This window comes from Festucalex cinctus, chromosome 20 (assembly GCF_051991245.1).
Source record: "Festucalex cinctus isolate MCC-2025b chromosome 20, RoL_Fcin_1.0, whole genome shotgun sequence".
In the NCBI taxonomy this organism is placed as follows: Eukaryota; Metazoa; Chordata; class Actinopteri; order Syngnathiformes; family Syngnathidae; genus Festucalex; species Festucalex cinctus.
In genome coordinates this window covers 10,762,824-10,782,314 of record NC_135430.1, presented here as the reverse complement: position 1 = coordinate 10,782,314, position 19,491 = coordinate 10,762,824, and the positions used below count along the sequence as shown (strand labels likewise).

The 19,491-nt window shown below is 43.2% G+C and overlaps 1 protein-coding gene across 10 annotated transcripts in view; it reads left to right on the top strand.

Annotated features, from left to right (window-relative positions):
- The window catches only part of sulf1 (sulfatase 1), a 66,403-nt gene that overhangs the window by 25,245 nt on the left and 21,667 nt on the right, over window positions 1-19,491 (top strand). For 6 of the 10 annotated variants that reach the window (XM_077508638.1, XM_077508640.1, XM_077508639.1 and 3 more), the window contains 4 exons: window positions 1,650-1,810; window positions 15,639-15,903; window positions 16,224-16,463; window positions 18,132-18,283. In XM_077508638.1, the coding sequence (XP_077364764.1) occupies window positions 15,726-15,903; window positions 16,224-16,463; window positions 18,132-18,283 (570 nt within the window). In that variant the 5' untranslated portion in view covers window positions 1,650-1,810; window positions 15,639-15,725. Of the gene's footprint in view, window positions 1-1,649; window positions 1,811-5,806; window positions 5,827-15,401; window positions 15,564-15,638; window positions 15,904-16,223; window positions 16,464-18,131; window positions 18,284-19,491 lie in introns of those variants that run through there. The other 4 variants (XM_077508642.1, XM_077508641.1, XM_077508644.1 and 1 more) reach the window with 3 other exon arrangements.

Sequence of the window (19,491 nt, the reverse complement as noted above, 5' to 3'; positions counted from 1 at the left end):
TTTTTTACAGCTATTATGCTATCGTTGTCGTCATCTATTAATCCAGTGGTGTCCAAAGTACGGCCCGGGGGCCATTTGCGGCCCGCCGTCCATTTTTCAGTGGCCCGCGCCATATGCTAAAAATGGCATTTGACTCAGTTCAAATAAAATTTACAAAACAAAAATGTTTGGAGATGGTCAAAGTAAGAAGGGAGAATATCGAAAAACAGGTGCCATTAAAGGTTATTTTAGTTAACTAAAACTAATGAAAAAACTAAACTCAAATAAAAAAACAAAACAATATTGTTACCGAAATAAAATAAAAACAAATTCTTTTAAAAAACGAACTGAAACTACATTTTATGTTTCCAAAACTAACTAAAACTAACTATAATTATAGCAAACATGTCCTTCGCTTTAGTCTTTGGTAATTAATTTAATGCATGAGCCTTTGGGGATGAATTTAAATGTGATTTTTTTTTTTTTTTTTTTAAATAGATTTATTTGGATATAAACCGGAATAATGACGTTTGAAAGTAGGTCACAGAGAAGTGACGTCATCTAGCAGCAGCCAATAGAAAAGCACCTTAAGATGAAGTTGCACCCATGGTGTTTATTAAATATTGCGCACAAGTAATACACATTTAAAAAACAAAAACAAAAAAAACAATACTGAAACTAACAAAAACTAACAGAACCACCCTGAAAACTAATAAAAACTAACTACAATGAAAAATTCCAAAACTATAATAACCCTACTGCCATATTACAAATAAATTGGTTTATATACTGTAGCATTTTTCTAAATGTGCAAAAACACAAAAAATATTTGTACAATTTTTTGGACTAACACAATTTCTCTTCATAACATTATGTGGCCCTTGCGTCCTTCTGATTTTCTGTATTTGGCCCTCAAATGAAAAAGTTTGGACACACCTGTAATAATCCTTTGAAAAAGTCAACTTTTGGTTTTCATGTAAACAGTTTTTTCTTGAGGCTATCCAGACCCTGGAAATCCTAAAAAAAAAAAAAACATTTTCCAAGATGAACACTAGCCTTGCCATCCACAGGTTTTAATAATGCTCAATTTATCACGAAGTCAATTAAAAAGACATACATCTTTATGTATAGACTGTAAAAGAAATGTGTAATAAAAGTATTGCGGTCCTTGTGGTTACATGCAGGGAATGCCAGGTCTTAAATTGAATCAAAGTGGCCTTAAAACATATTCAATCCGTCTTCCTCAAACCTGCAGATACCCCCGTATATCATTATTTCATGTTTGTCGCAATATTTATGAAGTATATGCCACCATTCATCTCCATCTCCCTCCTCTACTTTGGCTCTGACATGCAACGCGCACTCACACACACTCATTTTGCTCTCCCCTCCCTCTTTTAGTCTTTCCACCCCTCTCACTCTCCCTCTCAGGTTACCAGTACCAGGGCTTTTCTTGCTTCCCAACTTGTGTGTGTGTGTGTGTGTGTGTGTGTGTGTCCTGCGCCGTGTCCTTGTCCCTGCCTCCCGGTTCGCGAGGAGCCACCCAGCAGCCGGCTCGTGATTGGGCCAGCCGAGCATGGGTGGGAGGCGGCGGTGCGGGAGTAGAGTGGGGTGGGGGGGGCTCGACACGGCGGCGGGTGAGCTGACTGCTGCGGGACGTGTTTCAACAGATGGTCGAGGTTGGAGGGTGTCATCACATCGGAGAGGGGATTAGAGGAGAGAGGTTGTCTTCCAGGAGCTGTGTGGTCCTCCCTCCTCACCCACCATCAAGTCCTCCTATGAGCGCAGGGAACAGTCGCAGGATTCCTTTTGCTGCACGCTGCCCTGCCAGGTACGTTAAAACATTCTGCTGCGTTAACAGTCAGGAGTTGCGATTCATCGCGGTGCTGTTAGGACCTCGGTTTCCACCCCCCTTCCAACTTCGGATGACAGGAATTCCCTCTGTCGCAAATTCCTACGTCTCAAAGGGATTAGTAGGCAGCACATTCCATTAATGTCATTTTTCCCTCCTGTGCCTGAAAGTAGCGTAGGATATTTGGAGACTCTTGTATGACAACAGTGTACTGTCTGCGAAGTAAGAATCCAAAATTTCCCTATCAGTCTTGCTTTCGGAACATATTTGGCAAGTCCCGATATAGGAAAATGAAAAATGTCCGCGTTCCATTAACTGACATTCATAAATCTAAATCCTGCCTCTGTCTCTTTTTTTTTTTTTTTTTTTTTTTTTTTTTTTTGCCAGACTAGACACGGTCATCATCACAGTAACTTTGAAGGACTCTGAATGTCCAGGATTTATAAAATGTCCATCTATCAAACTGTCGGTCCATCTTCAACCTAAATGTGTTAGCTGCCAAAAAGTGCTCCTTGCAGAGGAGCTGTCAAATTTCGGGGGGGTACGTGGGGTCAGAGTGATACTGGCACCTCACTTTGCCTCAATGTGTAACTTTAACTCAAGTGAGAAGGCAAAAGGGAATAAGATGTATAGTATTTATATCCCGCGACAGAACGGGGGGCTGTGTGCGCGTGAGAGATTGCGGGTGAAAGCCGCAGTTGTGCGAGTCGGTGTTGACCCTGGTAAACCAGCCGTAGCTGCGCTTCCTGCCTGCTACTTGAAGTACTTAACCCCCGGTAGGCTGTGATCGTTGCGGCTTTTAAGTCAGGCGCGTTTGACGGGATGAAAAATGTGGCTGAATGATCTGAGCCGAGTATGAAAATCAAAAGAAAGATCTTGATTGTGAGACTGTGTTACTCCGGCTTGGCGTTCTCTCAAGCTTGTACCGTAATCATCAGACCGAAAGTAAGCCCAGTAAAAACAGCATGCCGAAACGCAGTACTCCGACCTGCTGACAGGTCACGAAAAGCTTGTAAAATGTCGTGGAGTGTTCACATTTGAACTGAACCGCATCAGTTTGAGACTGCTTGAGAAGGCGGTCTCGATCAGCTTGTTTGGCACACAACGAAATTCTGATGTGATGTCATACTTGACAAATTTGACGCCACCTCAGGTTGTTCTTGGTCCACTTCTTTGGTGTGCATTCGGGTTCTGATTAGTGTTCACACTTGGCCAGATGGCTGGAGTTGGCTTGAACCAAACCTGACAAGTGTAAACACGGTCTGTAAAGTGGTCTTGGTGGTCGACACCAAGACCAGGTGTGCTGCGCATCATAGTTGAGTTGCTAATGTTCACACTCGACGAATTGTTTCAACTGAACCAAATGAGACAAGTGTGAACACAGAATCGGTCTCAATCCACTTCTTGGGTGGTCATCAAGTTTTTAGATGCTCGCATTCACACCTGGACCAAATCAGCCAAGTTTGTTGGAACCAAACCTGTCAACAGAGTCTGGAAGCGGTCGCACCCTGCTTTTATGAGCATCAGGTTTCGGTTGATAGTGTTCACACTTGACCAAAAAGAGCAAATTCTGTTTTAGTGTAACCAAACCAGATGTGTGAATAGTCTTGGTCCAGTTGTGTGCTGCGCACCAGGTGTCCTAAGATCGTTTTCACACTTGACCAGATTGATGCAAATCTGACAAGTATGAATGAACACAGTCTGGAATCAGTTTCAGTCATGGACAGAGTTGGTTTAACTGAACCAAATGTGACAAGTGTGACCACAGCCAAGCAGTCTGTCTACTTGTGTGCTACTCGTCAGGTTTCTCATGATAGAATCCACACTAGATTAATTGAAACCAATTGAATATACAGAGGATTGGCACCGGTTTTGACCAAATAAAATGTGCCTAGTGTGAACACAAGCAGTTTCAGTCCACTTGTTTTCTCAAATGTGAAGATTTTGTTTCTCCGTGTTGGGTCGGGAGTTTAGATGCCGCTCCGTGTTGTGTTTGGACTGCAAGGGTGATCCTTTTTAAACTGTTTAGCTTCAGCATGCTACAAACAACAGCACAAGTGAGCGGCAGCTGCTGCAAATAATTACGACTTTGGTGGAGGGGGGGTTTGACACTGGCCAAGACAAACATTATTCCAGGAGCAACTCTACCATCTTCTCGGTTTTTGCAGTCACACAGCTGGAATTCCCGTCACTGAGCTTATCTAATGACTAATTGGTGGGACAAATTCTTGCGGCTCGTTTTGGAACGGTAGCGGTAAGCTATGTGTCATATCTGCAGATCTGCTTGCGCTCCATTTTCTTAATTAGTTTCGGTTGCTGGGGGGGGGGAGGCAAGGTACCTCTCGCTGATCTTTTAAGAGTGCCCTCTGCTGGAGACTTTGCAGTTGAGCTCATTTGCATTCTCCTATGCCTTTGGAGGGGTGGTCAAATAATGACTATTGATTGATTAATGTTAATTAAACTGATCAAAAACAAGACTAATGTAATCAAGATACTGAAAAAGGTGCATAGTGTTTTCACATACTTTTTAAATACATCAGCTTTAATTAACTTCAGTGATTAGCCATCGTCAAGCGATTTCAGAGCTTACATGTCGTTATTTCTATATATTTTTAGAAGGTATCTCCACGCCATGCAGCATTGATCTATTTGGAGTTCACAATGCACCCCCCGAGCCCATTTGTCACACCCTCCCACCCCCACTAAGTGTTTGTTCAGCCTCTCATTTGAGCGGCGAAGGTCAGGACAGGCAAACATTCAACGCGTCGTCGTCACTGGAAGGAATTCTGATGCATTTCTTAGCAGCTAAATTAGGTATTTCCTTACTAATGTGACTAGCATCTGAAAAAGGCGGGATATAAAAGTCTGTTTTGAATTCTCATCAGCACTGCTTTGTGTGAAAGGCAACGTCTCAAGAATGTTGTCTACTTAAAAATGGGGATGTTGACTGTGTGAAAGGGCCTAACGGAAAGCCATGACAGGGATGTGACGTTTACCGCCAGAAATTCACTAATCCCGTTTACGCCAGAAGTCGAACAAATTCGCACGTCAACTTCAACCCTCTATTACTTGTCGGTACCTTTCACGCAGCACAGCGGCACGAGGAAAACGCCAGCTTTGATGGACAGTGTGAAAGGGGCTAACAAGCGAAACGGAAGCTCAAAATGAGGCACGAGCGCCAACGTAATCTTCCCGCGACACGGGTTCGAATAAAAGAAACATAGCAAAACGTGTACACGCACACGCACGCCATGTGCAAGCTTTACCCCCCCTCCATCCTGCGCCCCCCAGAGGGCCGCACTGTCCCTGCTTTGTCATCCCCCTTGTCTAATAATCCCCTCCCCGGGGAGAAGCAATCTGTTTTAGATGGGAAAGAGAAAGGGCCTTGTCTGTATTGCGTACAATTAAGCCAGTCTGTCGGAATTCTTACTTTTTTTTTTTTTTTTTTTTTTTAAGAGGGAGAAGTGCTGCCACTGGGGGGGTGGACAAGAAGCGCTCCTTTCATCCGCCGCCTTTCCAGAAAGGAGATAATGGGGTGGGAGGGTCGACGTGAAGGGAATAGATGGAGAAAGGGGTGAGAAGGGGGGTGCAAATGAATGAATTCCTCACCCCTCCAGCCCCGCTCCAGCACTTCCACTAATAGAAGCTAGCGTTTGTTTCAGCTCTCCCGCTTCTTTTCTTCGCTTCGCCCCTGGAGCCAGTGAACCCATTCAGCCTCTGCCAGCGCTCCCCTCCTTTGCCCGTTCGTGTGTGCGCGTTCAGACTTGGCCATGTGCTGCTTGCTAGCCCCCGGTCCCGTTGGCGCTAAACCGCCGCCACCGCCGCGGACGTGGATGTAAGCGTACCCCCGGACCGACGGCGTCACGTGACCCGCGTCTACCTGAGCGTTTCCGAGGCAAGTTCAGCCGAGTTTGTCTGCAGCCTGCAGAGCTTGTTGAGATGATCCCGGTGACTGCATTCTTTCGCATTGCCAAGGAATGGAAGCCATTGGAAGGGTGAGATTTTAATGAGTATTTCCGTTTATAGCATTGATGTTTATTTTCCACGTTAATAATCCAAATTTCCATTTTGAGCTTACTCAAAAATCATGAAAAATTCACCTGGATGGCACATGCTTTTTTTTTCTTTTTTCTTTTTTGCCACTGAAGCCAGTTTTCAAGAACATGTAATTTGGTCGCAAGCAGGACAAAATATACAATATAAATTGTATTCTAGTATAAATATCACCATATGAAGCAGTGAGAAATACTGCCTCTGGACAGTTCAGTTTCATTTAACTTTTAATACAATATATTTGCATTTTATCATTAACAGTTTGTTTTTAAAATAGTCCGTAATGCTACAATGGCTTACAATTTTACTAAACCTCTGTATTGTTTAGGGATTTCAATACCACTTTTTTTCAGTCAGATACCAGTACTACTTTTGAGTTATACCAATTCCAAGTAACGATACCACTACTACTTTTAATACATAACATTTCCCCAAAAATAATGACAATTTCAAAGGAAGACCTATCCATTTAAAGACCTATCACGGGTACATATACCTGTCCTGCCCTACCTGCCCATCCCTTGTATTTTTCGGCCTACAATACTACTATATTTTCGTGTAGTATTTCAGGTGCTACTTAGTGTTAAAAGTTTGAGAATCGCTGTCCAAATAATACTAAAACACAGTCTGAAGTCGTAGAGAGAAGTAAAGACGTAATTTTTTTATTTTTTTTGTCTAATTATTACCAAATTCGTTCAAATGAGCATGTGAAACGTTTGTATTTCCATCATTGCATCTTGGCAAAGTATGGCGGCAAAATTTGTTGCATTTTGAAGATTTACTTATTTACCTATTTATTTATCTATTTATTCACTCGTCTACTTGTTATAAATATATTGATCTCTAGTTTGTTTACTGTTTGTTTTATTCTTGTTTGACTTATTCTTTATGGTATGACCGATTTCTGTTCCATGTACAGCACTTTGTATACAGCAATGCTGGTTTTAAAGTGCTTTATAAATAAAGTTGAGTTGAGAATTTGTGGCAGAAAGGCTTTCGGACCATATTTTGCATTTGAAAATTCAGCCGACAAAGACACTTTTATTGACGTGACATAAAATTGGAGCCACAAAAAACTCAACAGATGTCTGAAAACGACGCAGAAAGCCATTTTGATGAGGAGGAGCCATTTCAGGATGTTAATCCTTGAAATGACCAAGTTTGAATAATGTATAATCAGGGCTGGACTGGCCATCTGGCATTCAGGGCAGTTGCCCGGTGGGCCGGCGTCTTTTGGGGCTGACCGATGCAGTGCTTTTAATTATTTTCCTCCATCTTACAACCAAGAGACTGGCCCACAATATAGAGGAACTAGTCCATTAATCTATTTGGAATATAGTCAGCAAACTGAAAAAAAAACATCAATCAATATCAGTGACAGAACTATGTCTTAGGCAGGAGTCAGGCTGGGTCGGGCCGGTGGGCTCAAGTCAAAATGCCAGGGCCAATTTTTATTTTTTTTTGTGCCAGTTCAGCCCTCTGTATGATTGATTGTAATTGAAAAGTAAAAAAAAAAAAAAAAGTTTGATTAAAAACTCCTTGATACTCAAACCTCTGACCATTTGATACGTTCCAGCACACAGAAAATCTGCCTTTTATTTGTCGGGTGGTGATAAAGTCAATTAAAATACAAATGAGGTTACGGCATGCTTTGGAAAGCCACACGTTCCGCCGCAGGCAATGGAAAAGCGAGCTCCTCCTGTATACAAATGACAGGTTTACATGTCTGTCTCTGTTTAACTCTGACTAATTCTTACTCCGACACACACGGCATACGATCCCCACTCGCACATGAATTGCCCACGGGGGAATGCAGAACTGGCGCAGGTGCAATCGGACCGATCAGCTTTTTTTTTTTTTTTTTTTTTTTTTTTTTTTTTTTTAACGAGCGCTGTCACGTTGGCGCGCGAGACGTATTTTTTGTTTACGGCGTTCCGGGTCACGCAGGCTCCCTCTCGCGTTTTCACGACACTTTCACACACTAATACGCCCGCACATGCTCGGTCCGCATTGTCAGGGGCGGTTTGAGTTTCACGCGCAAGCTTCCAGAAAACCTCCCTCGCGCTCCGGGATTGATTTGTTTTATTGAGAGTAGCTGGAGATAACAAAATATTGAGTTCGCTTTTAGTTTTGTAGACTCCTTCCAAGGGTGAATTCATTTGCCGGTAATGGCCCGAAGGAACAGGAATGTTATCCTGACAGTGTTATTATAGCTCTAAATCATCTTCCCCAGCTTGACATTTACTTGAAAACTGTGATTATGATAAGATTTTATTGTGACTTTAGGGGGGAAATTAAGCTATTAGCGGAGATGAGGTATTTTTCAACCACCCTTATGTCCACAATACACGTACTTAAATTGATTGCTTGTGGTTGTTAACTCTTTGACCACCAAAAACGTTTAAAGGGATGCTTTACTTATTTAGCCATTTTTGGCAGTCAAACATTATTTTGCCGATAATAAATTTGATATTTTCATTATTTTCTATGTATAATTAGTACCTTTAAAATCATTTTGCAACTTGCTGTCGACTGAAAATGACATCACAAAGGCTCAGGTAACCAATCACAACTCGCCTTGTGAATGTCACATGACCAAACCTAGAAAATGGGTGAGCTGTGATTGATTACCTGAGCCCTTGTGATGTCATTTTCAGTCGACAGCAAGTTGCAAAATGTGTTTTACGTGAAAAATAATGAAACTATCAAATTAATTATAGACAAAATATTAACTTTTTCTTGCTATGATGGACTAAATAAGTGAAGTATCCCTTTAATAATGATTAGTAAAATCCCAATGTATGCCGCCATAAATGTTAAATGATGTCAACTATGTTTTTTTGTTCGTTTTTTCTTTTTTTATCAATGGGCAGTGCAACATCTAAGTACAGCGTGCCTGGTCAATAGGTTGTGGAATCAAAAACACTAATTATGGCCAACAGATGACAGCATTGTATCTCTTTTCAATGGGCTGCCGGTGTATGAAATTACAATGAAACCTGATGAAATAGAACTTTTTCAAGGATGATGTGAATCATCAAAGCCTTTGTCATATTAAAGTTGTTGTTTTTTTTTTGATAACGTGTGGCAGTAAAAGAATTAATACATACAAAGAGGACCTTGAAAAATAGTCCCATATTAAATCACAATATTGAAAGGGAAAAAAAATCCCACTTAGATTATTTTTCAAAATCATTCAGCCCCAATTTTGGCACAGACATGTTATTAAGACATCAAAGATCTGACACCCAGTTTGTCCTATTGAGACCATCATTCGTCAAGGCAATTTAAATTTCCGCATCACACACAGAAGTGGATTCAAGCCCAAATGGGGGGGGAAAAAATAATTAAAAAAATCAAACATGTTTAAAATGTCCATGTATTCATGGAAACGCGAGCCCATCGTCGAATTCTCCTCAATTACCTCAGTGGAAAGCAATTAAGCTGTCACTCTTGCTTGTGGTCGGAGGCGGGATCATTCATATCGGGGGATATTTGACATGTCAGTAAAAAAAAAAAAACACGGAAGCCACCCGTGAGATGCGCGCGTATGCGTATGAACTCCCTGTCGTTCTCTTGACTCTCTCCAGAGCTCCTTCGGCCTGATTGAGTGTTTCTGATGAGAGTGCGGCTTTTGGCCAAAGTGGCTGGAGAATTACAAACGTGTTGTATTTTACCCATCGGAGGCTCACTAATGCTTTCCATCTATGGCTCCCGAGTAGGCAAGAAAGTGCTCGCTTCGTGGCTTGTGCGGTTCGCTCACGCTTGACAAGTGGAAAGGGGGGGGGGGGGGGCATAGTCTTGATAAGATGATGGGCCACCGTCGCGCAACTTGGCATTGGGCTGTCCGACTTGTCAGTCCAATTGATTCTCAATTGGCCGTTCAGTGAGACGTCTTTTCTGCATGGAAGCCACTCTCTGCTTGTAAATACATTTTCTTTTCCACTTGTAAAATGGAAGCTCAGTTTGGAAGAAGTCGATTTTATATCAGTCATACCAAGGCCGTGTTTTGTCGCCAACATGACTTTTTTTTTTTTTTTTTTTTTTTTTTTTTTTTTTTTTTTTTGTTAAAGTGCAGTTACAAAAAATCTTTTCATAGTCCAATTCTCACTCGTTTGATCTCAAAATGAAATGAAATTTATAAAAACAAATTTAATATTTGACAAAGGTAATTTTGTTTCCCAGTACGTAAGACCAGATAATATAAAAATGCAACTTTACTATATTTTTTCAGATTACAATAAATCATTCAATTTTATTTATTTGTATGTAATGTAAATGCTCCATAGGCCACATTTTGCCCACCCCTGCGCCAAACAGAACCGTTTGCTGGTATGACCTTGGCTGCACGTGCTTAAAAATCATTTCCCTCTTAACTGCTTCAAAACTCAGCGGACCACCCTGTGATTTGGAAACCCCATTTTTGAAGTCTTCTTGGAACGCGATTCATTTAATTACACATGAATGATGGAGATTGGGAGGGTACGGCCTGGCAACCTTGGTGATACAAAGGCTCTCTTACCAAATCGGATATAAAAATGTGTTGTGTTTTTTTTAATAGCCAAGTCAAGGCTGACGTCTTGCCAAGGCGAGGCCATTTTTCATCAAACCTTGAAGAAAAGCCCACCCGTAGATGAACTTCAACTTGTCATGTTGATAGAAAGTAGTTTTCGGTGGATTTGCGTTCAACCCCAAGCAAATTGTGTTTTTGGCAGAGGTTCCAAAAGTACTCGTATTCTCTTGCCATTATGTGTGTCTGCTTCTGTTCGTTAGCCTGTCTATAGTGTTTCATATTATTTTAGCATAAAGCTAGCTAACTTTAAATACACAAGGTCAAATTGTCTTGGATTTATTTTTAGGTCGACAGTGGGCAAGTTTGTACTCTCTAATCAAAGCAAAAAGAAAAATCAGATGGACAAATGCTCATATCTTGAAAACCTAAATAGTCACTCGTATCTCAAGGCACCACTGCTATGACAAAACGTGTTTTTGTTTTTTTTAAAGCTGCAAAGTCCCCATGAAGTTACAGTGACAACGTCCAAATAATTCCCACCACTGGATTTCAGTCAAGCAAATCATCAGATTTAAGGGTCTGAAAACAGACGGGTTTGAGCCTGAGCCCAGTCAAGACCCGCAGCCAAGGTGAGGACAGAGCTCTCCTTCAGGGTGCTCAGCGCCTCGAAAGGGGAGCGGGCGAAGTATAGGACGTTAGACTTGGTCCGACGTCGGACACAGGCGCTCCTCAGTGTAAAAAAGGCCCTCGTCAGTCCTCGTGGCAGCCGACCAGCCAAATTCCCTGGGATTACAGAAATATTTGGACAAGCCTCAATGTTAACATAAGGCCTTCCCATAATCACCCCCCACCCCCTCTGTGAGCGGGACGGTGAAATCAGAATGCGCTGCAGTATGTCCCGGCGTTTTTGTCCTGGAGACGGACGGACTGGAATAAGATTTGAGGGATTTTTAGGTGCACTGAAATGGCCATTGTTCTCGGTCGCCAGTTGACGGATTTATTTCCGAGCAGCGTGGCATCTGGTTTGGGTTTTGACTCGCATCTTGTTGTGGGAACGTGAACCTCCTCACCTCTCCCGCCCTCTTCATGTTAACGTGAACAAGATCCAGCTTTTTGGCCAGACTCTGTGGATACTTAAAGGGGGGTGAGGAGGGGGGTGGGGTGGATACCTGGATCAATTTTCCACTGTGTCGGAGCAAAAGCATCGGCTTATTTGTCTCCTCAGCGCGTCTGCTGTTTTTCAGTGACAGCTGATAAATGTTGAGACCGAACAGAACCCAAGCCAGATGCAGCTTCTTTGGCCATTGTTGAAATGAATACGCGGGCCAATCGCAACCAGACTCTTGACGTGACTTTTGTTACCTTCGTTACTCGCCCCCCTTTGCACTCGTTTTTTTTTTTTTTTTCCCCCGTCCCTTGTAACCCACAGAGTATGTGTGCCTGCGGGTAGCCTCACGTTGCTGAGGTTGGATTTAAACAAGCCACCATCAAAGCCATATTACCACTTGGGTCAGGGCACGGTCAGAGTGCGGCCCAGTGTGTGGCTTGACTCCCCCAAAACTGGAGGGCATGGTTTGCCGAGCCAGTCAAACAGCACCGCTTGCTCCGGTTAGTTACACAAGCAAGCTAGTCTATTATGTTCGGCGCACAAAGCGCATCGCTGTCACACTAAATAACCCCAAGGAACGTTGCTTGAGGGTGCGGATTCGTAAAACAGTTGCACAAAAATGTTGTGAGAGGAAAGATGAGTGGAGTGTTGAGTATTTTAGAAGTTACTTGGTCACTGCCTTGATACTTCCACAAGTCTATTGTTTTGAAATGAACATTTAGGAATTAATCCCTCAAATACAGAGGATCCCAAACTACGTACTTCTTTCTTTTCAAAATGGGTTCTTGAGATTTCTGTGGGTTTTCTCTTCATAGACGTGTTGACCAAATTTAATGTTAAGTGAAACTGGTTCTGGGGCTAGTAATAGCCATTATACCACTATAAAATGCCCACTTCAAACCCAAGTAGCAGGCTTGCTTTATGTTTTCGGGCATGGGTTCTTGACTTTTTTTTTTTGTGGGGATACTCATGATAGATGTCTACCAAATTTCATGTTAAGTGAAACTTGTACTGGGGCTGAATTTTTGACACCTAGAAATTGCCAATATGACTCTAAAATGTCCGCTTCAAACCAAAGTAAGAGATTTCTTTTGTCTTTTTGGGCGTGGGTTCTTGAGACTTTTTTTTGTGGGTTTACTCATGATAGACGTGCCTACCAAATTTCATGTTAAGTCAGTGGCTGAATTTTGAAGCTGTTGGTGCATATTCACACATACCATTTTCAATTTCAATGGCGAATAATATATGAAAATGACATAAATCATCAAGGGGTTATGTGGGTTTGGCCGCAAGTGTTCTAAACCATATTTTTGGAGAGCTTTGTTATGAAGCGTTAGAGACTATTTAGAAGCCAACATGTAATGATTTCCTTCTTCACTGGAGAAATGTCCGCATGAGAACACCATTCCAGTAGGAGGATCCCTGCGAATCAATCCAGTGACCTAGTAGCACCATTGGCAAACCCGCTCGGAGCTGTTAGCGCCAATGAACGAGCGTGGAAGGGAGTGAAGCCGAGGATGAGAGGTGACGTACAGTTCAAGGGGACGGCGGCAGCTGCGTGTTCTGACACCTCGCTCGTTCCGGAGAGCGAAGCTATTGATAGCATTTTAGCAGAGCGTATCGGTAACGAGGGATTTGTGGCAAATTCCACAATGGCCCTTTTTGTCTTCACTTTAATTGACATGATGTGATTTATCGCAGTGGCGACTCTTGCGTTTCACTTTATCTTTTTTTCTCTGGGCAGATTTGATTGACATGGCAACACAAAAAGGCTGAAATCTGATTGGCCAAATATTCACACATCCAAGAGAAACGCTACTCAATAGACTGTTGGGAATAGATTAGTACAATTTCTTGGGACAAATATTTAAGTATAGAATTTGAGTTATAAATGTGGTTTAGTGTCCCCCTCCCCCCTTTAACATTTCATTTTATGCCTGGCTGACAGTTGGTTTCAGGATGTCACAGTTGGACAGAAATAGACACAGTACGTGACATTCTTGTTTTGTTTTTTTTGCAGTATCATTGTTTCTGGGAAGCGTTGCATTGGGACCCTCACCGCAGGAATACGTGTTTTATTGCGAGAAAGTGTCTAACAGAGGTTTGAGTGTGTGTGATTGAATGTGAGGTTGTGTGCACCGGAGGGGGTGTTTGTCCACGCGGCGCCAATGTTTGCACAGGGCTGTCACGGTGACTAAGGCTGGCTGTCTCATCTGGAACGCCGGGACCGAACGCAAAGTGCTTTTAAAGCGCAGATTATCGCACTTCTCGTCATATCGCCGGACAAAAAGCAGACGCGCCTGCGTTAACGGCATGCCAAGAACAAGCACGTTTCGTCACATATCCACGCACATAAAGTGGATTTGTTGGCGCGTTTCTAGGAAGTGACAAGAGCCCGGGTGGCTTATGTCTGCCAACACAGTGAATTGATGAGAAGATCATTTGCAATTCAACCTTTAAACATTTTCGTAGGGTTCTGTATCGAGCCAAGTGTCATAACAATAATGATTTATTTGAGGATGCAGCTTGGACTCCCGAAAACGGGTGGGGAGCCCGAGTCCCGTCTGCTCGGAAGTTGCCAAAATGACCCACTTCGAGTCAAAACGGCAGACTTCCCGTGTCTTTTCTGGCATAGGTCCTTGAGACTTTTTTTGTGGGTCTTGTCATGAGGGATGGACCTGCCAAGTTTTATATCCCCGCGATAAACTGGCCTTGTGGGCTGAAATTTATTTGACGTGCATCTGGAAACGCCAAAATGATCTTAAAATTGCTGCTTCGAGCAAACATGGCAGACACCTTATGTCCTTTCCCACAGGGATTCTTGACTTCTTTTTTTTTGTGGGCCTTGGCTTGCTGGATGTACCTGCCAAATTTCATCTTCCTAAGAAACACTGGCTTTGGGGGCTGAATTTTCTTTGAAGAACACTTCCTAAAATGTCCGCTTTGAGCCAAAATAGGAGATTCCTTGTCTTTTTTATTTTTTATTTTATTTATTTATTTTTTTTTGTAGTATGAGTTCTTGACTTTTTTGTGGGTTTCGTCATGATAGAAGTACCTACCAAATTTCATGCAGCTGAGAAAACTGGCTTTTGGGGGCTGAATTTTCATTGGCGCAGCCAATAATGATCCTAAAATGCCTGTCTTCCTGTTTCCTGTTGGGCATTGCTTCTTCAGATGTGTTTTGTTTTTTTTTTTTGTTTTTTTTTTGTGGGTCATATGATGGATATACTAACCAAATTCCAAGTGAAACTTTAAGGGGCTGAAAATTTGAGGTAATGTTTGGCGGGGCATGAATTTAATAAATAATATGTACCCTAATAAATAAAATGTACCCTGATCGAAAGGTTTTCTCACCCCTGCCCTCAAAGAGATTCTATTGGCTCCATGCATAAAGGGGTGGAGCCAGCCAGTAGACCTTGACAAGGCTCAGGTGTCACATAGATCTGCCATTTTATTCCTAGCCCATTAACTGTGAAGTGTGAATAGAAAGCAGCATAGTGCAGCATCTCGCCTGATACCCACAAGACCATCTTTTTGCCAAAGGCTATTTATCTTGATGTGCCAAATCCAATTCTGGGGTCTTTATTAGGATGAATGCGCTCCCCTAAAGCTTTTCGGAGTCATCCATTTCACACTGGAAAGCCGGAGTGTTTTAAGGGCAGGCTATAGGGGCCTTGACATCACGAGAGGCTGCGAATTGCTGCTGGTTATCTGTGATTGGCGACTGCGGCGGCAAGGTTAATGTAGCGGAACCCTCTCACTGCCCTCGGTGCCCCTAAACGCCTCCTCCTTCTCCTCCTCCCTTAGTGTGGTCTCATCCTCCCGACTGTGTCACGCTTGACTCATCGCGAGGGCGGATGGGGTTGGGGGTATTTGAGTGATGCGGTCCGCAATTGGCCGACACAGGAGAGCGCTCGTGAGCGCGAGCGGCCAATGGCGCGGGTTTGGTTCAGTCATACGGAGACCCTGCACTAGGGATGGAGTTGTTGTTTTTTTTGTTTCCAATGTGTATGTACATGTGAACTCGTGATTGGACAGGACGAGCTTCAATGAGACGGGTGGGATCCTCGGAGGTGAGGTTTTGTCTACTAAAGGCTGATTCTATTCTCTTCTGTCCATGTGCTTCCTCGCAGTTGACCGCAGTAGGGTGCGAGTGAGCGGCCCGGCCTAGGTGGACCTCCCTCACCATCAACTCGACGAAGCGCTCCCCCGACCAAAAAATGCTGCCACAGTGGCTGTCCTGCTTGGCCGTCGTCTCGTGCCTGGCCTGGGCTCCCGGCGTCTCGACCTACGCCACCACCCGGGCTCAGGGCCTCAGGGGCCGCATCCAGAGGGACCGCCGGAACATCCGGCCCAACATCATACTCATCATGACTGACGATCAGGATATTGAACTGGGTAAGGTGGATACAAAATACGGTTCGTCATTTATGCTAATGTAAATAAACATAAAGAAGCGGTAGCATAAATTTCAGCAACGCACAAGTAGATGTTCCACTAAAAATAAATAAAAAATCTGCACGATAGAGGAAACATTGAAGTCCAATTCACATCAAATATTAAACACAGTCCACCAATGGCCATCTGCCTAATTATCTGTGCACATTCTACTTATTTAACCACTTAACAAAAGTGTCATTTGCTGCTGAGTGTTAGCCACCATCCTTCCAAAGGTCACACTTTCCCACCCCCTCCTCCTCCTCTTCTTCTTTCTCCAGGCTCTCTGCAGGTCATGAACAAAACCCGCAAGATCATGGAGGACGGCGGCACCACGTTCACCAACGCCTTCGTCACCACGCCCATGTGCTGCCCGTCGCGCTCCTCCATGCTGACCGGCAAGTACGTCCACAACCACAACACCTACACCAACAACGAGAACTGCTCGTCGCCCTCCTGGCAGGCCCAGCACGAGCCGCGCTCCTTTGCCGTCTACCTCAACAACACCGGCTACAGGACAGGTGGGTGGAACAGTCTTGTTGATTTGGGTTGGCAGACAACATATCATGCACCATCATTCATTTAGGATGACTTAGGAAGAAGCGTGCAAAAGCGAGATCGTATATTTTTCCAAATTCTAGGTACAATGTTATCTGTTTTTGTTCCTTAGTAAAGCATAGCAGCATATCATACACTATCTTGACTGAAGGCGACTTTGGAAGAAGTGCGTAAAAGGTTAATCACAAAACGCCAGCACTAATTGTCCAAGTTTGCTGTCTACCGACTTGTTTTTCTTTCCCCTAAATGACGGACAGCAGCATAAAATGCACCTTCTTGAATGAAGACTTCAATATTTTTCTCCCAGAGTTTAACAGGATGCTAGCATAGCACCTTTATATGTCCATATTTTAGGTCCAATGTACAAGTGAGGCACAACAGCATATCATGCACTCTTGGTGGGAGAAAGTTTGGATAAAGTCTGTAATAGTTCAATCACATGATGCTAGTATATCATAGCTATTTGTCTGCATAGTTGTCCAAATATTAGGACCAATGTACTAATTTTTGTGTGTGTATTCTAAGTGAGACATGACAGCATATCCTGCACTCTCTTGATTAATAAAAGACATATTTTTCCCAGTTTGATCAAATCACACCAGCATAGCGGCTCTATTTGTCCGCATTTTAGGACCAGTGTCTTCTGTTTTTTGTTTTTCCTGAATGAGGCACAGCAGCATACCATGCACTCTCTTGGGGGGAAAAGAAAAAAAATGTCAGTTGTGGAAGTATAGAGCCACATAATGGCAGCATGGCATCGTTGTTTGCAGATTACTCCAAATTTTGCATCCAATATCATTTGTGTTCTTCCTGAGTGAGACAGAGTAGCATATCATGCACTCTCTTCACATGAAAACGACTTTGGAAGATATGTATAAAATTACAGCGCTGTTTGTACAAATTTCAGATCAGTGTTTTATATTTTCTCCTTCCTGTATTGAGCAAATCATAACAGAAAACAGCATCATGTACTCTCTTGATTAAATCGTTTTTAGTATTTTTTCTGTAACAGTTTATACTATACTACGCAGGAACTCATTTACACTGACTGATTGTAGGCTGCTGTTCTGGTTAGCAACAAGAGTTCAAGTATATTCATTTGTCAGCAAACTTTCTTGCATGTTCCCGGTGAACAATGCTGATGATTTGAAATTGCAAGGTGTCGTGACCCCTCATCCTCGGATCCATTAGCGGCTCCACTCATTTCATACATATTGACTCGGTGCTCACCAGTGGACCTTTTTTTTTATATAACCGTAAGCCACGGACTGCTCCGTGCTGCCTGCTTGCCTAGCTGTCTGTCTGCTGTGAGAAATGCAAACATGGTGACGCCTGCCAGGTCGCTGTCGGGCCCCATCAGACGATGTCTCGTGTGAGTGACGTGCAGGCAGCACACCGGGCAGCTTGCTAGGGGCCCTCGGTAAGCGGGCTCTTTACGTTTGTTAGCCTGACTGTTTTCAGATTGGAAAAGAAAAATCAGTCTCGCAGCCCACACCACAGGATAATCATGTTAAATTTTTTGCGATCTGAAATGAGCCCTTTGCTGACTTTGATTGCAATGAGCTTTCCCGGAAAATTACCGTTTATCTTGGATCTCATGCTTGAATTTTGTGTGTTTCTCATTTTTTCAGCCTTCTTCGGCAAGTACCTCAACGAGTACAACGGCAGCTACGTCCCGCCTGGGTGGCGCGAGTGGGTCGGACTGATCAAAAATTCCCGCTTCTACAATTACACTGTCTGTCGGAACGGTTACAAGGAGAAACACGGCGCGAATTATGCCAAGGTATGTCTTCCCATTAAATCCTGCAATAAAACCAGAGACAGTTAATCCCTCGCACGCATTTGTTTTCCAGAAAATTACAGGTTATCCGCTGCTTATAAACACAGACGTCGCTCCTCTTCTCACAATACTGCGCAGGAATTCTGGCGGAATTAAAGGGGATGACTTTATTATGACTCGCGTGTTTAGACGGTAACAATGAGCCACTCAATTGAGAAGCTGACATTGGGTGCGATAAACACCATCTTGGGCTCAGGCTACAATAAGGAATGCAGTAGTGGGAAGTGACATATTTTTAACGTCTTATAATTTTAATACATAAGAACTTGAGCATCTTTGTTCACATAAGTATTCATCCAGCGCTATTGTGATTTATTACTCCAAGCTTGTTAGCTTGCTAGCTGGGAGCTAGCGCTAGGGTTTTTTTTCATTGTATGCATAAAATAGGTGCTAATATTTTTTTTCATTTGTTCTTTTGTTCAGAGTCTTTACTTTTACTCAAGTAAAGGAGTTAAATCTGCCGTTCTATTTTTCGCTGTTACTTAAGTACAGACTGTGAGTACTTTAGCAACCTCTGAAGGAATGCGAGAGCATTTTACCCCCAGCTCTGACAACGGAGATGAACCCGCTCGCGGTCGCTCCTGTCCGTTTTTGCGGCGGAATGCAGCCGTCTCGCCTGCGTGTTTTCCTAAGAGCTGTCAGTGAGCGTTGGCGGTGGTGTGCCAACATCTTTCCCAGAGTCCGTGAAGATTTATCGTTTGTCAGCTTTTCGTGACGGGCTGCGCAAGAGACGAGGCAAACAAACGTTTAGACGGCGGCGGGAGGCACATGGATTGCCCGCGGAGGTGTTTACAAGACTCCAACGTGGTCAGCAGTTTGCGGTTTTCGAAGCAAATGGACACTCTATTTCCTATTTGGTGATGGGGGGGGGAAGAGAACTCGCACCAGCCCGACAACCATGCTGTCTCTCTTTTAGACGCTGTCAGGACATTCTTCAAACATTGTGATCTGATGAGACTTTGCTGAACTCAGACACCCTCAACTCTAATGTGGGAAATGCGGAATTAACAATTTCATAAACAAGACAATTTTTTTTGGGCTTTATTTTATTTTTTTTTAATTGAAAAATAGCTTGAGAAGAAATCTTCATGCAGAAAGCGGGAGACGCCTTCACTGTACTGTAGAGAGGAAAACAGCTTTTGAGTTACTGT